At 36.9% G+C, this 17,705-nt stretch overlaps 3 protein-coding genes across 3 annotated transcripts in view; all 3 read right to left on the bottom strand.

Annotated features, from left to right (window-relative positions):
• LOC132788722 (electron transfer flavoprotein-ubiquinone oxidoreductase, mitochondrial) overlaps positions 1–17,705 on the bottom strand; it is a 118,537-nt gene that overhangs the window by 55,370 nt on the left and 45,462 nt on the right. The window lies entirely within an intron of this gene.
• On the bottom strand, positions 2,986–7,240 carry LOC132790139 (polypeptide N-acetylgalactosaminyltransferase 1). Its single transcript, XM_060798582.1, has 4 exons — positions 5,759–7,240; positions 4,045–4,444; positions 3,863–3,984; positions 2,986–3,801 (listed from the first exon to the last, which is right to left on the bottom strand). The coding sequence occupies exons 1-4, from the start codon at positions 6,436–6,438 to the stop codon at positions 3,177–3,179; spliced, it is 1,827 nt and encodes a 608-aa protein (XP_060654565.1). The 5' UTR covers positions 6,439–7,240; the 3' UTR covers positions 2,986–3,176.
• On the bottom strand, positions 12,225–14,298 carry LOC132788144 (uncharacterized). Its single transcript, XM_060795474.1, has one exon. The coding sequence runs from the start codon at positions 14,025–14,027 to the stop codon at positions 12,225–12,227; it is 1,803 nt and encodes a 600-aa protein (XP_060651457.1). The 5' UTR covers positions 14,028–14,298.

Genomic DNA, 17,705 nt, shown 5'->3' with positions numbered 1-17,705 from the left:
TGATTAGTATGTATGCTTATCGTTTGATTTATGTATTTACACATATATATGTATATTTATCAATGTTGAAGGTTGTGCGACTATGTTTGTGAACCATTAACCGAAAGAAAGGCTTGCGTTAGTCCAAGACGTGAATAACTTGGAAGAAGAAACAAATGAAGCAATAATTGCCGAAGAATATTCAATTTTAAGTTTAAGATAATCGATATAACAATGCAAGTAATGATATGAGATGATAAAACAAAGTTCGATTCTAGGGCAAGCCAGCCATGAAAAGTGGCTGACAAACGTTTGTACGTAAACGTATCCATCCATCCAACAACCAAGACATCCAAGACACTCCAAACTGAGTCTGAGATAAATTGCAATTTACAAACAATAACAAAAACAAAAATATATATTAACTACAACTACCAACAAAAAGAAGCGATTTACACTTAGAAACCAAAATCCAAACGCAGAGTCAAAACCGAAGATGAAGACGAAGTTCAAGTTGAAGTAGATCCCAACTGGATCCAAACTTAATTCAGTTAACCAGAATATATGTACTTCGATGCATTCAAGACGATATATAAATATATATATACACGTATATATATATTAAGTATACGTATGTATATTTTCGAACTGTGTTTTCTACTTGCATCAACTACCAAATATACTTGAAAATACGTCCAAAAATTGAAAATTAAATGAAATTCAAAAGCAAGACAAAAACTACAATATATAATATAATAATATATATACACTTACATGATAATTATACATTCATATACATACATATATTTACCAGAACATAACATTAACTCGACAAATTTAATACTTTGGCATGCCAAAGCTACAGATATTCCCAGATATCTCGAAAGTCCTAGTAGATGCAAGATATTTATGTTGAGAATTAACAACCATCATCATGCCACTCCCCCTCCACGCCCAGCACAACACCAAAAACTTGTTTGTACATGTGTGTACATAAAAGGCGCATAAAACAAAAATAATGAATGAATAATTCAAGTAAATATCTACTATGTATTATCGAAAAATTACTGAAATTTAATGCATTTAATAAGCGTAAATAACATTCAAAATAGAGCTTGAAAATTGAAAATTATAGGAAAAAGAAAATGCAACAAGAAAATCGAAAGTGAAATTTGATGAACAAAATTATTAGCACGCGTAACGCGCAGTTTAATTGTATGTAAAATAGATGAGAAAATGAGATTAGAAAATGCTTGCTTTGCATCTTACAGATACCCCAAAAGAATGGAGACACAACATATACATACTTATACATACATATACAAATACAAAAAAATATAGATATACATATATGTATATTTAATCTTAGTTCTAGGATAGATGATCAGCATGCACGAGCGTAGAAATCGATCGAAAAGGTACCTTATATAGTGCATATAGTATCTATGGATCTTTGTGTTTTAGGAGCTATTGCCCAGGGCTATCAAGCATTTTATTGTAGATACAAATATGATTTCAAAATCATACTTAAACACACACACCCACACACACGCACACTTCCATTCACAAAGAGACACACACACACACGTATACACAGGTAAATATGATATAAGTATACTATTTATTATAGAACGCGATATTGATAGATGTTGTGGGTAGTCAAAGATAATCGTATATTTGCGCACTTTTAGAGCTTTTAGCACGGTCAACGAAATAATGATAACGTTATTATTGCAATACACTAACAAAACAACAAATTATACTTAATTACGATAATAGCAGAATCAGCAGCAGAAGCAGAAGCAGCAGCAAGAAATTCCCCGTTAATAACTGCTATCAAAATAATGTTGAACAAATTAACACTAAAAATAGCTATCAAATGCTTTTATTGTGCAATCCACACACTCTTTCACACACACACATACAAACAAACACACACACACACAATCACGTGAGTTCTTCAATATTAACAATTGTTAATTTTAATGTAAAGTTCACTTTTTGCTTGTAGTTGTAATTTTTGTGTATTAACAATCGAACAACTGGCAAGTCAAGAACAACAACAGCAAAATCAACAATAATAACAATTTCTGTAATTTATACTTAATTATTTTACTCAACAATTTTTAGTAACTTAACAAAAACAAAAAATGAAAATGAGAACGTCAGCGAAAAACAAAAGAAAAATGATGAAAACACGTATTCAACAGAAAATTCAAACTACAATTAAACAAAAGACAAAAATTATGTACTTTAATCTATAAATATATACAACAAACGTGCAAAGAATTTGTTTCACTGATAATTTACAGCTGGCGGGAATCACCCAAAAAAAACGTCAACGTCTGGTATGTACGTAAGTGTTTTATTATGTCAACCTTGATCTATACCTCTTCCAAGAGTTGCAACAGGTCCATTAGTTGACTCAACATTATTGACCTTACCTTACCCTACCTTACCCTCTTAGAGTGACATTTAAATGACAACAGGTTTTAATGCGATTGTTTTGTTTGGTGCTTCCAATTTTGGAAACGTTTTTATTTTCAAAAAACAAATGGCAAAAATAGTTGCAAGATGCAAAAATTGTTAGTTAATAAATGCTTACAACGTCGTGTCGTGTCCACGCATTGCATTTATGATATTAGTTTTGATTATAATTATTCATATTTGAGACTTTTCAAGTATTTAGTTCGACTGCATTGGAATGCAAGTGGTATTCCATTTAATGATCACATAGCAACTATAATTACAATTATCAATCAAGCATTCTTTTACATAGGAATAATATGCACATGAACCGATTATAAATAAACTTGTTCTACATTCCATCATTTCTTGTTATTCATATAATTCACAATTCACAACACATAAATTATTACGATTTTTAATAGCATAGTATTTGACTTTTCATTTTGATTTGTGTTGATTTTTGATATTCGCTAACTACAACTTACAAATGCTATATAGTATATATATATTTTTATGTATATCAGAAATATATATATGTATAGAAAATATATAGATATATTTCTAGCATTGATTTTTATTGGTATTTACACGTTCGTTTTTAGTTATTTTTGTTGTTGCGTTAATTCGAGTCTGTGTTTAGTTTGTAAACGTTGCGCTTTACATCGCTTAGTCAGTTTCTCTCGGTTGCAATTGGCAATTGGTCCGCTGGCGTTTGCCACCTCGTCCGCTCAGTCATGTTCGATGGCCCAACGCTGCGTGTCACTGGAAAGGCTGCATGGCGCCACTTGGGCATCGTCCATGCTCTTTTGACCGCTGTAATCAAGGCACATGCCCGTGTTGCTGTGCACCAGCTGATGATTCTGGTATCTCCATTGCTCGTTGTAGTCATCGTTCTCCAGGCACGGCACCATCACCACACGATGCGGTGGCGTTGTGCTATGTTGCACCGTGGCACAACTGAGTTCATTGCGCAGCACTTGCTTTTCGGTGAACGAGAAGAGCTGCGACTTTTGCAACACTTTGCCACAGGGATACAAGCCCAGATTGAATGGCTTCTCGTTGTTTTGCAGTAAATCGTCGAGACACAGATTGGCATTCACCGATTTCACTTTGCCCCAGGCTATGACGTTCTTGTTGGGCACAAACTTCTCCGGATAGATGTTCTTCAGGTACCAGTCGAAGTTCTTGCAGCGCAGTTTCTTGCGCAGCATTACTCTGTGCGTTACATCGCCAATGTCTGGATGGAACTTGAGATCTGGCCGATTGAGGAAGAATATGTTGATGTATTCATCCATCCAAACGAGCGCCATGCGAGCCGTGTTGATGCCGTGTGTGTCACGATCGTTGGGAAATCTGCAGAGCAAGTTCAAAAAGTGAAAATACCATGTGAAAAGAAAGTGTTTCATATATTTACTTGTAGGGATGGAAGTCGCGAAAGATGTGGCCCACTCGAGAGCAGGGAATCGTTTCGATGGTGCCGCCACATTGCCAGATTCTGAAGGACATCTCCAAGTTCTCACCGCCCCAGCCATCCATCTGTCGATTTAAAATGTCGCTAGAGTAACATTTAAAGTAATATAATAAAATCGTAATTACCTGCTCATCATAGCTGCCAACCTCCCAGAAGTACCGACGATCCATGGCAAACAAACCGCCAGCCATTGTGGGACTGTAGGCTGGACAAATCTCGCGCGGATGCTTGCACTCCCGGCTCTGACGCTTCTTCTCGCGATCCGGCAGATTCACCCAATCGAAGTGACCGTTCCACTGGAAGCCACCCACTTGGAATGACTTGTAGCCATTGGTGCTGTACTGAAAATCATTCGCATCGATGACATCGATGATGGGCACCAAGACGCTGGTGCGCGACTCCTTGATCCGTTGCAGCAGCGGCTCACACCAGCCCACATTTGCCTCACAATGGGCATCGAGGAAGATGAGCACATCGCCGGTGGCAATGCGAGCGCCAGCCAAACGGGCACGTATCAGACCCAAGCTGTGGATAGAACGTCAACAAATTCAAACTTTCATTTAGTAAAATTGAGTATTTTTGGAACTTGTGGCAGCGACAACAACAAAAACAATATTATTGGGTCAGCGAACAAACGCGCTAAGCGAATAGTGCACGGCAAAAGATCCGAAAGATACAAAATAAAAGTCAAAAGCATAATCGTAAGTTGACGAACAGGTTTTACGGTTTCATTTCATGCCCTAACGTTGAAATACATCTTGGACGGGTATTTCGATTGGAAAGCCAAATGATTTTAGTTGCAGTCATTAGTATTGTAATAATCTTAATTAGAGATGCTAAATTTTCTGGTTCTATTGCATGAAAAATACTGTTACAATTTAGCGCCGCTTCGTTATCCAGTTTTAGCTGGTTTAAGCGACTAATTTTAAATTTGATTTAAATATTCTACCATTTTATGGGGCGATAGTGGCATATCTTATAAAAATTGAACCCCAAATAAAACAAAATAAGTTAAAACCACCCTATATTATTTGAAATAAACTGGCTCAAATGATTTTAAAAAATATTGATATAAATGATATAAAAATATTGTTCAATTGAAATTTTAATTTTGGAAAATATACTATGACTTTCATGAAGATGACTTTTATATTCGAAGTTAGATTAAAAAAAATATATAAATTTTTAATTTTTAAAATAACCAACAAAAAAAACATTTTGTTTTTTTAAAACGTGAAGGAAACAATTTTGTTTAAATTTCTATAATTCAAATTATAATAATATTTCTAGTATTTTTCTTTTTGTTTTATCTAATTAATTTAAATTCGATTTATCCGTCACTTCTATTAAAATTTTAATTTATCAAACACTAATATAAACTATGCATCCCATAGAAATGAATAAATCAAAAACTGTAGAACTGCAGTTAGAGGGTATTTCTAAGTCGCGTTGTTGCAACGTTTTGATTGACTTTTGAATTTTTGAACGTTTTTCAGTTCTTCAACTTTTAAGCTGTGAAGAAGAAGCTCCAAGACGGTTCGTTCGTCCGCTCGCCCGATCTCCCCGCCGTCACCCTCTATCTCTATGTCCAATTGTGAGTCTGTGCCACAAACGAGTTATTCAAATGAAGGCGAACAAAATGATAGCCAGACGGACGTGCGGTTTGTGTTAATTTTACAGCGAGCGAGCGCGCGAGTTGAATGTGCATTCGATTAGCTGAATGGAACTTTTCCTAGCCAGCAAATTTGTAAAGTGTGCCATCGCTCAACTCGAGTCGCGACTCTTGAGACTCGAGAATGCGTTGAGCATTGATTTCCCTACTCATTTCAGAAGACTTACCGATTCTTCAGGCGCAATATGGTCACCTTGCCATTGTGGATTCGTGTTCTCACATAGTGATCCAATTTGCCACCCAGCTCGGCATTATCGCTGCCATCATCCACCAGAATGATCTCCTTGAGCGCCTGATGGTTACAAGTGTTCAGTGTGCTGTGCACGGTGCGCACGAGGACCGAGTAGGGTTCGTTGTAGAAGATGATGACCACACTGGCCGTGGGCAAGGTGCTGGGATCATCGTATTGCTGATGCAGGCACAGGGGATTGCGGTGATCGCCCACAGTGCGATTGTAGGACAATTGTTCGCTCAACTCTTCGTTCAACGCGATCTTCTTGTAGATCTTCTCGCCACGCGTCTTCGCCGCACCCTTCAGATGCACAGCGGCACCTTCGTCACCCAATCCCAGGTGCTGTTTCTGCAGATCGAGTTGGATGCTGTGTTCATACGGCGATTGCGTGGCCACTCGGATTTCGTTTTCTGCATCATCGAAGTATTTGTCATGAGTGGATTGCCTTTCCCTCTCGTGTGACCTGTAGACTGCGGGGCGGGCGGCTTGGTGCCTGCCAGGTGGCAAGAGGTAATCTTCCGTGGCTGGCTGCACCTTCAGGTATAACAAGAAGCACAGCGCCACGAGTATGAATATAATGACTTTGCCATAGAAGGAACGAAACCGAGGCAGCATATTTCTATGTGTGTGTGTGTGTGTGTGTGTGTGGTGGGGGGGTTTTTGTTGAGGTAGCACTTGACTATAGCCGCTGCTCACTTTCAATTACAACGTTGCAGCGTGGACGTGGCCCGTTGACTGTTGCTGCTAAAGTTGTGGTTTGTCATGAAGCGGTTGGCAAAATTAAATATGTATGCATATATATAAATATATATATGTCCGTCAATATGTATACAAATACTCCGTATTATTATATTTACATACACACAACACAGATGTTCAATGCTATGCAAACACAAATATTTCAATTTCCAGTTTATTTTTGATTATTTTCTTATAGGCAGGCAGGCGCATTCAACACTGTTTACTGCTTACTTCACTCACTGCTGCTCGCTACGGCGCAGCGTTTTGTGCTTGTGGCTTAAACTAGACTAAACGTTAATTCTAGTCGCGCTCGCAGTCAGTCGCTCTTTCTTGCCTCTGCCGCTGCTCTGCCGCTCTGCCACTCTGCACCGCCCATTGCTCACACCTCTGCCCGCATACTCATACACGAAGCAGGTATATGTGTTTGTATTTGAGTGTATGTATAAATATGTTGGCTTAACTGTTGCTTCTTCTTCTATTGTTGCTTAGACCAAACTTTTCAACTCGGATTTCGTTCCGCATCGCTGTGCAAATAGATTTATTTGTTTTTTATCGCGTCACTTTTTACCCGCAATTTTTTTGTTAGTGTTATTATTGACTTATCGCGGGGAGTTTTTAATTCACTTTAAATATGGTCTTGCAAAAATAAAAACACTAACAGACTAGAGGTGGAGAAACATCGATGGCGCTATCGATTCCCCGATGTTTTTGTAATTCTTAATCATCGAATTTGTTTTGCCAACACCGAAGCTTTCTTGTATATAACTAAATTAAATGCATTGTTAAAAATTTTAATTGACCAATAATCAAATTATTAGAAACTTCCACCTTTTACGTAAACACAAGAGCTTTATTTATAAAAGCTATTTTATTTCACACCTGTGTCGCCGTGAGACCGCAAGCAAAATATCTTGAATATACCAAATACAGAATACCTGGTTACACTTCATTTGGTATATTTGCAAAGCCACATAAACAGGCGCGCCTTTTGGAAAAGCTTGATATTTTTCCTTTTTTTCCAAAAAACAAATCAATTATTGTAATAAAATGTTGACTAGAAGATCGAGTAATAATATATATCAACTACATTTAAAAATATATTATGGAAATGTAATGTTGATTTGTATTTGTGCAGCAGTCTGGCAACATTAAAGGTTGCGCTTTAACAGTGCTGTAAACTGCTACAGGGCGGTAAAATTTAAAAATAACAAAACGAAAAATATTCTTATTAATTTATATGTGTGTTTGCTATGGCACTTTATTACAGATTTATTTATATGGAGCTTATTGTTAGTATACGTGGGCCAGGTTACATTTGGGATGATTTATAAGATAATAATTGGAGCGCAGAAGTGCATCAAGAGCTGCTTCAAAATGAGGCTGAAAACGAAAGGCAACTACTGAATGAATGTGCTCCCATCCATCCGTCCATTGTGGCATTCAACTTCAAACTGTCACACTTGACACTTTTGTTGTCATTTAATGCACAAATTGCATGCTAACTTGTTGTTAAAATGAAAACAAAATGAAATTCCAATTAAAAATGCATTGGTTGAGTTGTTGTCTCTACTTTCGTAGGGTTTGACATGCGATGACACCTTGTTGCTGTTAATATTCATTTTGTTGCTATTGTTTTTGTTGTTTCACGATTGTTTCAGTTGCTTATTTACTACTAATTGAAATATTATTATAATTTATGACTTTCATCCATTTTAAGAGCCGAAATAGGGTTAACTCATTTATCCTATATTTGCCCCCATTGCCTTTGTGATTAATTTCGCTAATTAGCATAGGTATTTCATTTACTATTTGCAAATTTGTTGTTATTGTTGAGGTTCATCTTGTTGTTGTTGTTGTTGCTGGTGCTGCTATCCCCATAATTAATACGTTACGTATACGCAAGCGTGTCGCTGCGGGAGACGCCGCAGGGTAAGCGGCATAAAAGAGTTCAAAGTGCTCCCCATCGCGGGTAATTGGTGGAGTTTGGAGCATTTGTGGCATTGTGGGAAACGAGCGACAAACCGCGAAAATGAGAAAAGAAACCAGCGCGGAGACGCCGCAAGGTGCAAGTGGCTTATTTGCAGATCTTCAGCTAACGCTCTTTAATGGCTACAAGCGACAAAAACTAGGAAGGAAATAAATTACTTTGTTAGTCACACACCGTTTGCCAAAGTTTTTCATCTCTTTTCATTTCATTATCTCTGCCTCTTGCTGTGGCAGGCATTTCGCGTCTCGCGTTTGATTTGTGGCAACCCACAAAAAAAGCGGCTAATGGCTTGAAATGTAAGACGCTGAGTACGGATGACATTGAATTAAATTAAGCTCTTGATTTTAATAAGGCAAATGTTAAAAAATTAACACCTTCCCATTTAGTAAATGCATTTTTAGCACATTTTTATTAATTGGTTTAAGGTCGAATTTGTAATGTTTTATGAGGTGCGGCGCAACGCAAAACTACGAAAATAACAACAAAAAATAAAATGGAAATAAAAATTAAAAAATAAAAATCAAACACCGAAAAGTTGCTACCAATAATCATCATCTCAAGGCATCATTTAAGTAGGTAGTAGTTGCTTCTTTAATTACAACATAAAAGTCAGTCCGTGTTTGATTGGTAAATTAAAAAATAAATACGATTATATTGACTGCTCATTGTGCGAGTGTGTGTGTGTGTATCTATCTATTATTGACTCTTCGAGCGAGGCCTAATTAATACGCACAAACAATAACACTAACAATAACTATAACAATAACAACAGCTTAGGGTATTGTTCAAGAGTTGACCATAATGATATAAGCCGCAAAACCTATTTAATCTAAATGACCCTGAGTCTCCGGGTCTGAGTCTTCTTCTCAGGTTTGCTCTGGTTTGGTTTTTTTTGGTCTACAAAGATAAGCTGCTCGGCATGCGCAATGCTCTCGGATAATCATCCTCGACCATCTTCATCATCATCTATCAAGCAAATGGAAGACAAAAGTTAATAATAGAATTTGAAAAGCGTTTGCAATTGAAAAATTGTTACCACAGTTTACATTTATTTACTTTGCTCTTTTATTATTTCTGTCGTCGTTTCGTCACGGCTTTCTGTGTGTGTGTGTGTGTGCGACGAAAGCCATCTGCAATCTGTTGTGATGAGTTTGCTCTGCAAACTGTCAAAAGGTTGAGCAACTATAACTAAATGGATTTCAGACTTACAAAAGGAGCTGTGAGCATTCCCATGGCCAATTGCTGAAATTGGCCAAAAGGAGACATGGGAATAAACTTTACAAAATGTATTTTACCCTTTTCTACACATTTGTAAAATATAATTTAGTTGCAGAACTTTACATAATTTGTCAAGTAAAGGTTAAGAGGCCTCCGCTTGCAACTGGTTTTTAAAACGAACCAAAAGAACAGGTATTTTCTGCAAATTAACAATCTATTTTAGCAGTTTGAAACAGTGTTGAAATGCACACAAGTTTTTTGTTGCATTGCATAATGAAAAGTTTATGGCCACGAGATGTTACTTGGCATATAATTGCACAAGTTTTACTTAATTTAGATAGATTTAACTGCAGATGGATTGGTAAAAAACTAAATAAAATGAAAGCGGTTTTATGAGATCCTCCTCAGCAGACAGAGAAACAGACAATCAATTGATTGCCATTGTGTGTCGAGCAATATCTGTATCAACATCACCCACTGCGCTAATACGATGAACGAACTGATCCGATCTGAAGGTCGTCGCAAAGGTTATTCAATAAGCTAAATAGTCGGACAGACAGACGGACAGACAGACGGACAGACAGACAGCCAAGCAGTCAGCACGCGTCAAAGAAGTGGCGCCAAAATGCCGTCACTAAAAATTATCATTAAAATAAATGATGTGGTTAAAGCATTGATGATATGGTACAGCTGAGTTTTGAATTTATTTATCTGTAATATTGCAAGTTGTTCGGCCAGTTCAGGTATTTTTTCCTTTTCGTTTTTCCCTTTTTTTTTTGTGTCTGTCTTTTTGCGTTTTGCATAATCGTCACAAACACCCGCATTGTTCGGCATTTATGGGCAGATTTGATGCAACACCCAAGACAATAATCAATACAATCATCTAGTCTCGACAATCTGACAATCATGTGGCATGTCATCGAATTCGCCGATACGCTTGGTTAACACTCTCGGTCTCTCGATTCGGACTATCCGGATTGATACCCGCAAATGCGTTGGTGCTGTCATCGTGTGGTATGCGAATGCACAACATTTCCATTTGGGTTTTCTCAATCCACTCGCAAATTGATTCACCGATAACATTGAGTGCCATTTAAAACCGCATCGAAATCAATATCTTCCATTGATCATAATCAAACTCAAAAACATAAAAGAAAAAAACCCTCGAAAAATAGACAAATTAAATAACTAAATGACAAATCTTTGTGCGGACGTTCGCAACATTTGCCGTTTTTTTTTATGATTTCATTTGAATGAAAATGGAAGCAGTAACCAAAATAGAAATATAGTAAGAAATAAAAACGAAGAAAAAAAAGAAATGCGTGGTTATACATATCCGCATTTATTAGGTGGAGGCGTAGGTCCCACAATGCTAATGGAGTCAAAAGTTCAGCGCTCGGTTTAGATTATAAAACAAATAACAGCCAGCTTATGATACGTTATTCAAATACCCTAACCGAAGGTTAAAAAATAAAGAATACTTCAACTTTATTAGGCGATAAATATGTGAATATATATAAAAATACTCAATATATAAAATTAGGTTTAAATATTCTAGTTTTATTTATAAAATTTAAACAATATTTTTTTTTAAATATTAGCATGAAAAATAATTCATTTTATTAGTTAAAAATTATTTAGTAAAGATGTTAACCATTTTAAAAATTATGTAAAAAATTTGGCGCTTTCTAAAATTTGAGTTAAGTATATTTAGCTATTATTAAAAATATTTTTTTTATTTAAAATACAATTAAATATAAATTCATAAAAAAATGAAATTTTTATCGAATAAAATAAACAATAAAAATATATATAAAGAAGCAGTGGATTAACTAAAAATTTGGTTTAATTACTAATTACTAATTTTGAACAATTAGAATAAAAAATAAGTGTTTTCACATTAAAGGAATATTTAAGAAATAAATAAGCCAATATATAACGTTGTGAATGTTCCCTAAAAATAAATAAATATTAAAAATATTAAAATAAATAAATATTAAATAAATATTAAAAATTAAGCATTATATAAAATAAGGTAAGGTAAATTTTGCTTTTATTGATCATTAAAAACATACAAATAAGTAAGTAAAAAAATAAAAATTAATGATGTTGAGATAATATATATGTCAAATTGGATTAATTATTTAAATTATTATTATTTTAATATTAGAATTTAACATCTTACAATTACGAGATTTAGGAATAAAAGAACAGACTACAATATTATTCAAGTACCATATATGTTTAAAAGATTGAATGTATGAATTGTCTAGTCGAAATATTATTTAAGAACAATAAGTAGTAAAAGTTGAGTTCAAATAAATATTATTAAAAAGTATTAAAGTTAGCTATAATTTTTTTTTTCTGCATGTTACCAACCGCATAACAATTCTAATATACTCTCTATGCGCAACAAAAGTGTAGAGTACAAAACAGAGTAAAATACTTAAAAAAGTTATGTCATTGGGGTCGCGGTGCCTCGCTCTCTGCCCCTGTAACACTCGACGGCAAACAAGATGGTTGCAAGCACATGCCCGATGGCATAGAAGAGCCACACCCAGGTGAGATCTCGCAGATATAGAATATCCTCATCTGTGACAGGTTCACTGAAGTCCTTCAGAGGTGTGAGACCCAACTCGACCATGTCGAAGAAGCTGTGATCCATCCAGGACTCCAACATGCCAAAGTCCTGCATGTGCATCATGTGCTCCTCGAAGCGTTCGCGATAGGGCAACGAGCGACGCATCGGAAATGACAACATGACCATGCGATGCAGGCAAATATCATCCGAATAGTAGAAGGCTGGACGGGCAAAGAGACGCTGCTGCTCGGCATAAGTTTTCCAGCGCAATTCGGTGACGGGATAAATGAAGCTGGCATTGAAAGTGTCGCGCATGTGGACAAACTCATTCCAATCGTCGAGAATGTAACCGCTTTTGGTATCATCAAGGGTCAGATTGCGACTCTTCAGCAGATTCGTTGCCTCGCGTCGATCCATGGCCACTTTATAGCGGGAGTAAGGCACCTCTTGGAGGCTGCGTATGGACGCTTCCGGCGGAGGATGCGTGAACAGGGACTGCAGATAAGCCTGATACATGGTGGTGGTCATGATGCTGGAGAAGCACATCAGGCAGCAGATGGCCTTCACATGACGCGTTGCATGCTCTGGCCAGGGAAACGATTGACCCAACAAGCCACGCAAACTGCGATCGTTGAGGAGCACGCTGGCCAAGCTGAAGTCACACCACGTCAAGCGTTGACTATAAATGAGCAGCAGCGAGAAGATGAAGAAGAGCAGCACCAGAATTCCCAACACCAGCGGTTCAACCACAACGGTATAGATCGATTTGTAGGGCAACGCTGCAGGGACTGGCACCATGACACAATATGAGGTGATGATATAGGGATAACTGATGTATTCCCAATTGTCGGCGGTCATGGTGCTGCCCAATGTTGCAGCCACGTCGAGTAGATTCTGTTGCGTCAACTTCTCAATGTCGCCGTAGTAGGTGATCTTGCCAAACTCGTAATCGTCGCGCAGCTGCAGCGTGGCATTCACACGCTCCACGAATGTGTTGACCACATTTGCCACATAGCCAATCATGCGTATCTTGCCGCTTTTCGCATCACGATAAAGCATCGAACGTGGCGCCAACTGATCTGCCTCGCTGCGTAAAATTGCGCCTTGCATATCCCGAAATTGTTCCACGTAAATTGGAAGTGAATCCAAAATCTGCAACTGTGCGTAGCTCGGCTTCTGGAAGCTGCGGCAACTGTAAAAGCTGCCTGAGGTGGCAAACTCTGCATCCAACAGTGCCACATTATACAGCTCCCTCTCGAAGTAATCCTCGCAGAGTCTTTGTGGCTGCAGCCGCGTCTCCACATAGATCAAACGTCTTGCCGATTGCAGCTTCCACGAGGTTCGTGAGTTTTGCTCCTGTTCGGCATTGGCGCCACAGCAGAGCAGCAACAGTTCGGTGCTGAATTCCCAGTCTCTGTGGCTGCTGCCGCGCGAGAGCAGCACTGTGGGCAGCTGCAACAGTGGCAACACCGTGTGGAACACACACGGTGCGCGTCCGTAGAGCAATATCGTATCATAATGCCGCTCTGAGCGTATTCTCAGAAACAGTTGCAGCAGTTGTTGGCGTTGTTGCCGCTGCAACAGCAACTCCTGCTGCTGCGGCAACTCACTGAACTCCAGGGCGAGGGCGAGGCTGATGCCGAAGACAACGACGAGCACGCTTGTGGAAAAGTGCATGTTGCTTCTTCCCTGTGGCCATCACGCTACTGTGTTTAGTTCTGGCAAAGTGGCAGGCTTTTGGCTGTTGGTTGCCGCCCTGTGGCATGCAACTTGCATGTTTTGCATCGCCATGCACACATGTTAACATGCCTAACTGGACAATTACGCACAAGGCGAGTGATTTTTAACATGTCCTAGCTATTAACTATCACTCAGGTGGTCCACTGTACTTGCCACAGTGGAATGAAAACCTTTACTTGGCGTACTTCAATTGCAATATGATTTTGTAGTGGCAAAATGAAATTTGTTTTCTATAATTGTATGAACTCAAAAGTAGGACAAAGTTATAATGATGTAAACTCTTCCACACAATAAATATGTTACATGTATAAATTACTACACTAATAAAAAAGAAAAGATTATAAAAGAATATGCACACAAAATAAATATTTCTTTAAATAAATTCCTTAACACTAATATGATATTCTGGAAATTAATCTCTTTAAGTAGAAAAATCAAAATTAGTTATTCTTCTTCTCTTTGTTAATAGTAAAATTTATTTTTCTTTTAATTTTATTATAATAAAGAGTCGGTTTGATATCGTCATTTAATAAAAAATACAAATTTGAAATATTTACAATGTTTTAATATATGTAATTATATTTATTTTAAGTATTCAAAATTAAATAATTATTATTGTGATTATATTTAATTTTTATAAAATGATAATAATGCATACTTAATTTAAAAACATGAGAGAAATACAGAAGTGAAAAAACAGCTACTTATTTTAAATAAAAGCAAAACAATGCGGTAATATACCTCAAAAATACTACAAATATTCCTGAAGATCATATTTGGTATATCGATATAGCAACACATTCGATGTCAAAATATACCAGATTAAAAAATTACACAACATTTTAGCAAACTTTAGTGTAAGAAGCTATACTATAAATTATTATATTTTAATTAATATTGCACATTGTTCTGGTTTCATATAATGATCCGCTATAACGAGGTATCCTTTGCAATTGTAATGTGGGTGACAGAAGTGAACGATTCGTTTTTATTTTGATTTTTAATTTGACAAGAAATATTGCAAGAATATTGTGCCACAAATTGGATTATATTGCTAAGCTAATTATTTTTTTAAGCTTATAGTGCCAAGCATGTACTCACTTTTACTCCCCACTGTATATTGTTTATATCTTGACTGAGTTCTCATAGCGTTAACTGTCTAAAAGAATTACAACTGCATTAAGCTAAAGACATAGTATCAACTAACATCTAATTGGGGTGCAAGGGTAAGCAGCTTCATCAAGGTCTTGAGCGTGTTGATTTGCCTGTTAACTGGTTTTCGCAAACACTCTCTCGCTAACCAAGCAGACTTAATGAGCACCCTATGCACTTGAGATCTGTGCAGATTGGTGTAATCAAGTGTGCGACTAAGCGTGAGTGTGTGTGTGTGGGGGCATCATTAAGGTAATTGTTGCACACATGCAGCAAGTGCGATTTATATAGTTAGAATGTTGTCGCCATTTGGCTTGACTATGAAGAGATATGTTAATAGGCGCATGAGTTTGTTGTTCCATTTGGGGATTTGCTTGTTGGCTTTGGCTTTGGCTTTGGCTTTCGGCTTTTCTCTCTTGGCTCACATGGCATTTGTGCTTTAACAACTTCCGGTGCGGTGTGTGTAGCGTGTCTGTTGCAAAGTCATTTTGAAGCAGCCAACAACAAACAATTCGAATTCGAATTCAACTTGAAGTTGCGAGTTGAAGATGGAGCCGAAGTCAAAGAGTTGTAGTTGGAGTTGTTGCTTGGAGATCGAGCGAAATTTTCCGGCAATTAAAGCGAGTGCAGTGCGATCGACGTGTAGAAATCAAACACATTTCATGCTGTGCTCTTAATTGCACTGCAAGTGGTTTTCAATTATTCAAATGAATCTCTTCCAGCCATGCCGAGCGGAGGCACCTCGAAAGCTCTTCCCAATTTTTCGCCTACTCGCATGTGAGTTGCTCTTGATTATAGCCACATTCGTGTCGTTGTTGTCGATGTTGTCGTTGTTTGTCGTTGTTGCTCCTGCTCCGGTTGCTGCTAAAAAAAAAACTGGTCTAGACCTGCGTTAATAGCCACAAACGAGCCAAATGGCAACGGGCAACTGGCAACTGGCAACTGGTAACTGAATTTCTTCTGCTTCATCATTGGTTTTTGGCTTTGGGTGATGCTATCGTCGCGTCGCTTTATCTCTTTGCCTTTTGCCATTTTGAGTCGTCGTTGTTGTCGTTGTCGTTGGTTATTGTTATTGCTGTTACTCTTGTTGCTGTTGCTGTTGTTGTTGTTGGGAATGACGTTTCAGCGAAAGTTGTTACGTTACATCGACACAGCAACAACAACAACAGAGACGAAGTCGAAGACGACGACGACACTGAATGCCTATGCAAAACCGGTCGGTCATTGATTTTTGGCGGCTGCAAATTGCCTGACCATGGTCACTGCAAGCAAGCCAGTCAGTCACCCATCCAGACAGCTCATCTGCCCCAGCTCTGCGCCATGCATCGCTAAGCTTGACAATTGTCGCGACTCGACGCGATGCGCACGCTGCGTATGCTTGATATTTATGAAGGTACGCCATGAGCTTTGTGTGTCACCCCGAAGTAATGATAATTGCAACAAATTGTTGTACAACCACTTCAGCTGCACACATGTTACTTGATATTTAAAGTGAAAATTCACCAAAAAAAGAAATCTTTCAATCAAAGAAAATCAATCAATGCAGAACTATTTAGATTGTCAAATCTGACGTGAATCAGTTTGAGTTGTGGTTATTTGTTTATGATATTGCTGTTGAAACTACATCGATTGGGTATTTTGGAGTCGCAGCAGCCTTCAAAGAAACAACGGAAATAGCTCAGCTTTGTTTCAGACAAATAAATAATTTTATTGTATTTCCTGCATTGTGTCGAAATAAAAAATTGATCTGGATTGCAGCAAGCGACATTTTTATGCCTTACAATCGGGAAATGAGTGTTTGCAATAGTTGAATAATTTTATTTCAAATCTTATTTAGCTTGGGTCGATGTTTAAAAGTATGAAATTAGAAAAAACCTATGTGAAATATAGAAAAACTGTGTATAATGTATTTTTTAGGTTTTTTTAAATTTAAATGAAACATTATTTAAAAATATGTAATTGTCAATATCCGTTTTGAAATAAAATACACAACATTGATTTAGTTGAAAATATATATAATGAATTTATATTTTCGTTAGACACTATGCATCTAATCACATCCAATATTCATATAAAAACACTTTTAAGATCAACAAAATCAAGGATTTTTAAAACTAAATACTGTCATGTTTGTTATGCTAATAATGATATATATAATATAATTTATATGTTTTTTGCTTATTTCATTTTGTCTTTATTTACATAAAATCTGAGCAGTCAAAAGGTGGGAAAAAGTAATACTAAGAATTTTTAGTCACTTTAAAATATAAATTAAAAAAAGTAATAAAATTTCAAATGGAAAAATATTGTGATATAAGAAATAAAATATTAAAATGATGTAAATAAGTTTAAAATAAATTTAAATCACCTCAATAACTAAAACATTAATTTAAAATAGTATTTATTGAGAAGTCTAAATCGAAATCAACAATGTTAGCTTACAATATGAATATGAACTTCATT

Source organism: Drosophila nasuta, chromosome 3, assembly GCF_023558535.2.
Source record: "Drosophila nasuta strain 15112-1781.00 chromosome 3, ASM2355853v1, whole genome shotgun sequence".
NCBI classification, from domain to species: Eukaryota; Metazoa; Arthropoda; class Insecta; order Diptera; family Drosophilidae; genus Drosophila; species Drosophila nasuta.
This window is presented reverse-complemented; position numbering and strand designations above follow the sequence as displayed.

Bases quoted from the DNA above. Each gene is read 5' to 3' on its own strand.
- LOC132788144 (XM_060795474.1), bottom strand. From the start codon at position 14,027: ATGCACTTTTCCACAAGCGTGCTCGTCGTTGTCTTCGGCATCAGCCTC.
- LOC132790139 (XM_060798582.1), bottom strand. From the start codon at position 6,438: ATGCTGCCTCGGTTTCGTTCCTTCTATGGCAAAGTCATTATATTCATA. The intron at 4,445-5,758 runs GTAAGTCTTCTG...TTCTATCCACAG, and splicing joins ATATTGCGCCTGAAGAATCG to CTTGGGTCTGATACGTGCCC. The intron at 3,802-3,862 runs GTAAATATATGA...CTTGCTCTGCAG, and splicing joins CGCGACTTCCATCCCTACAA to ATTTCCCAACGATCGTGACA.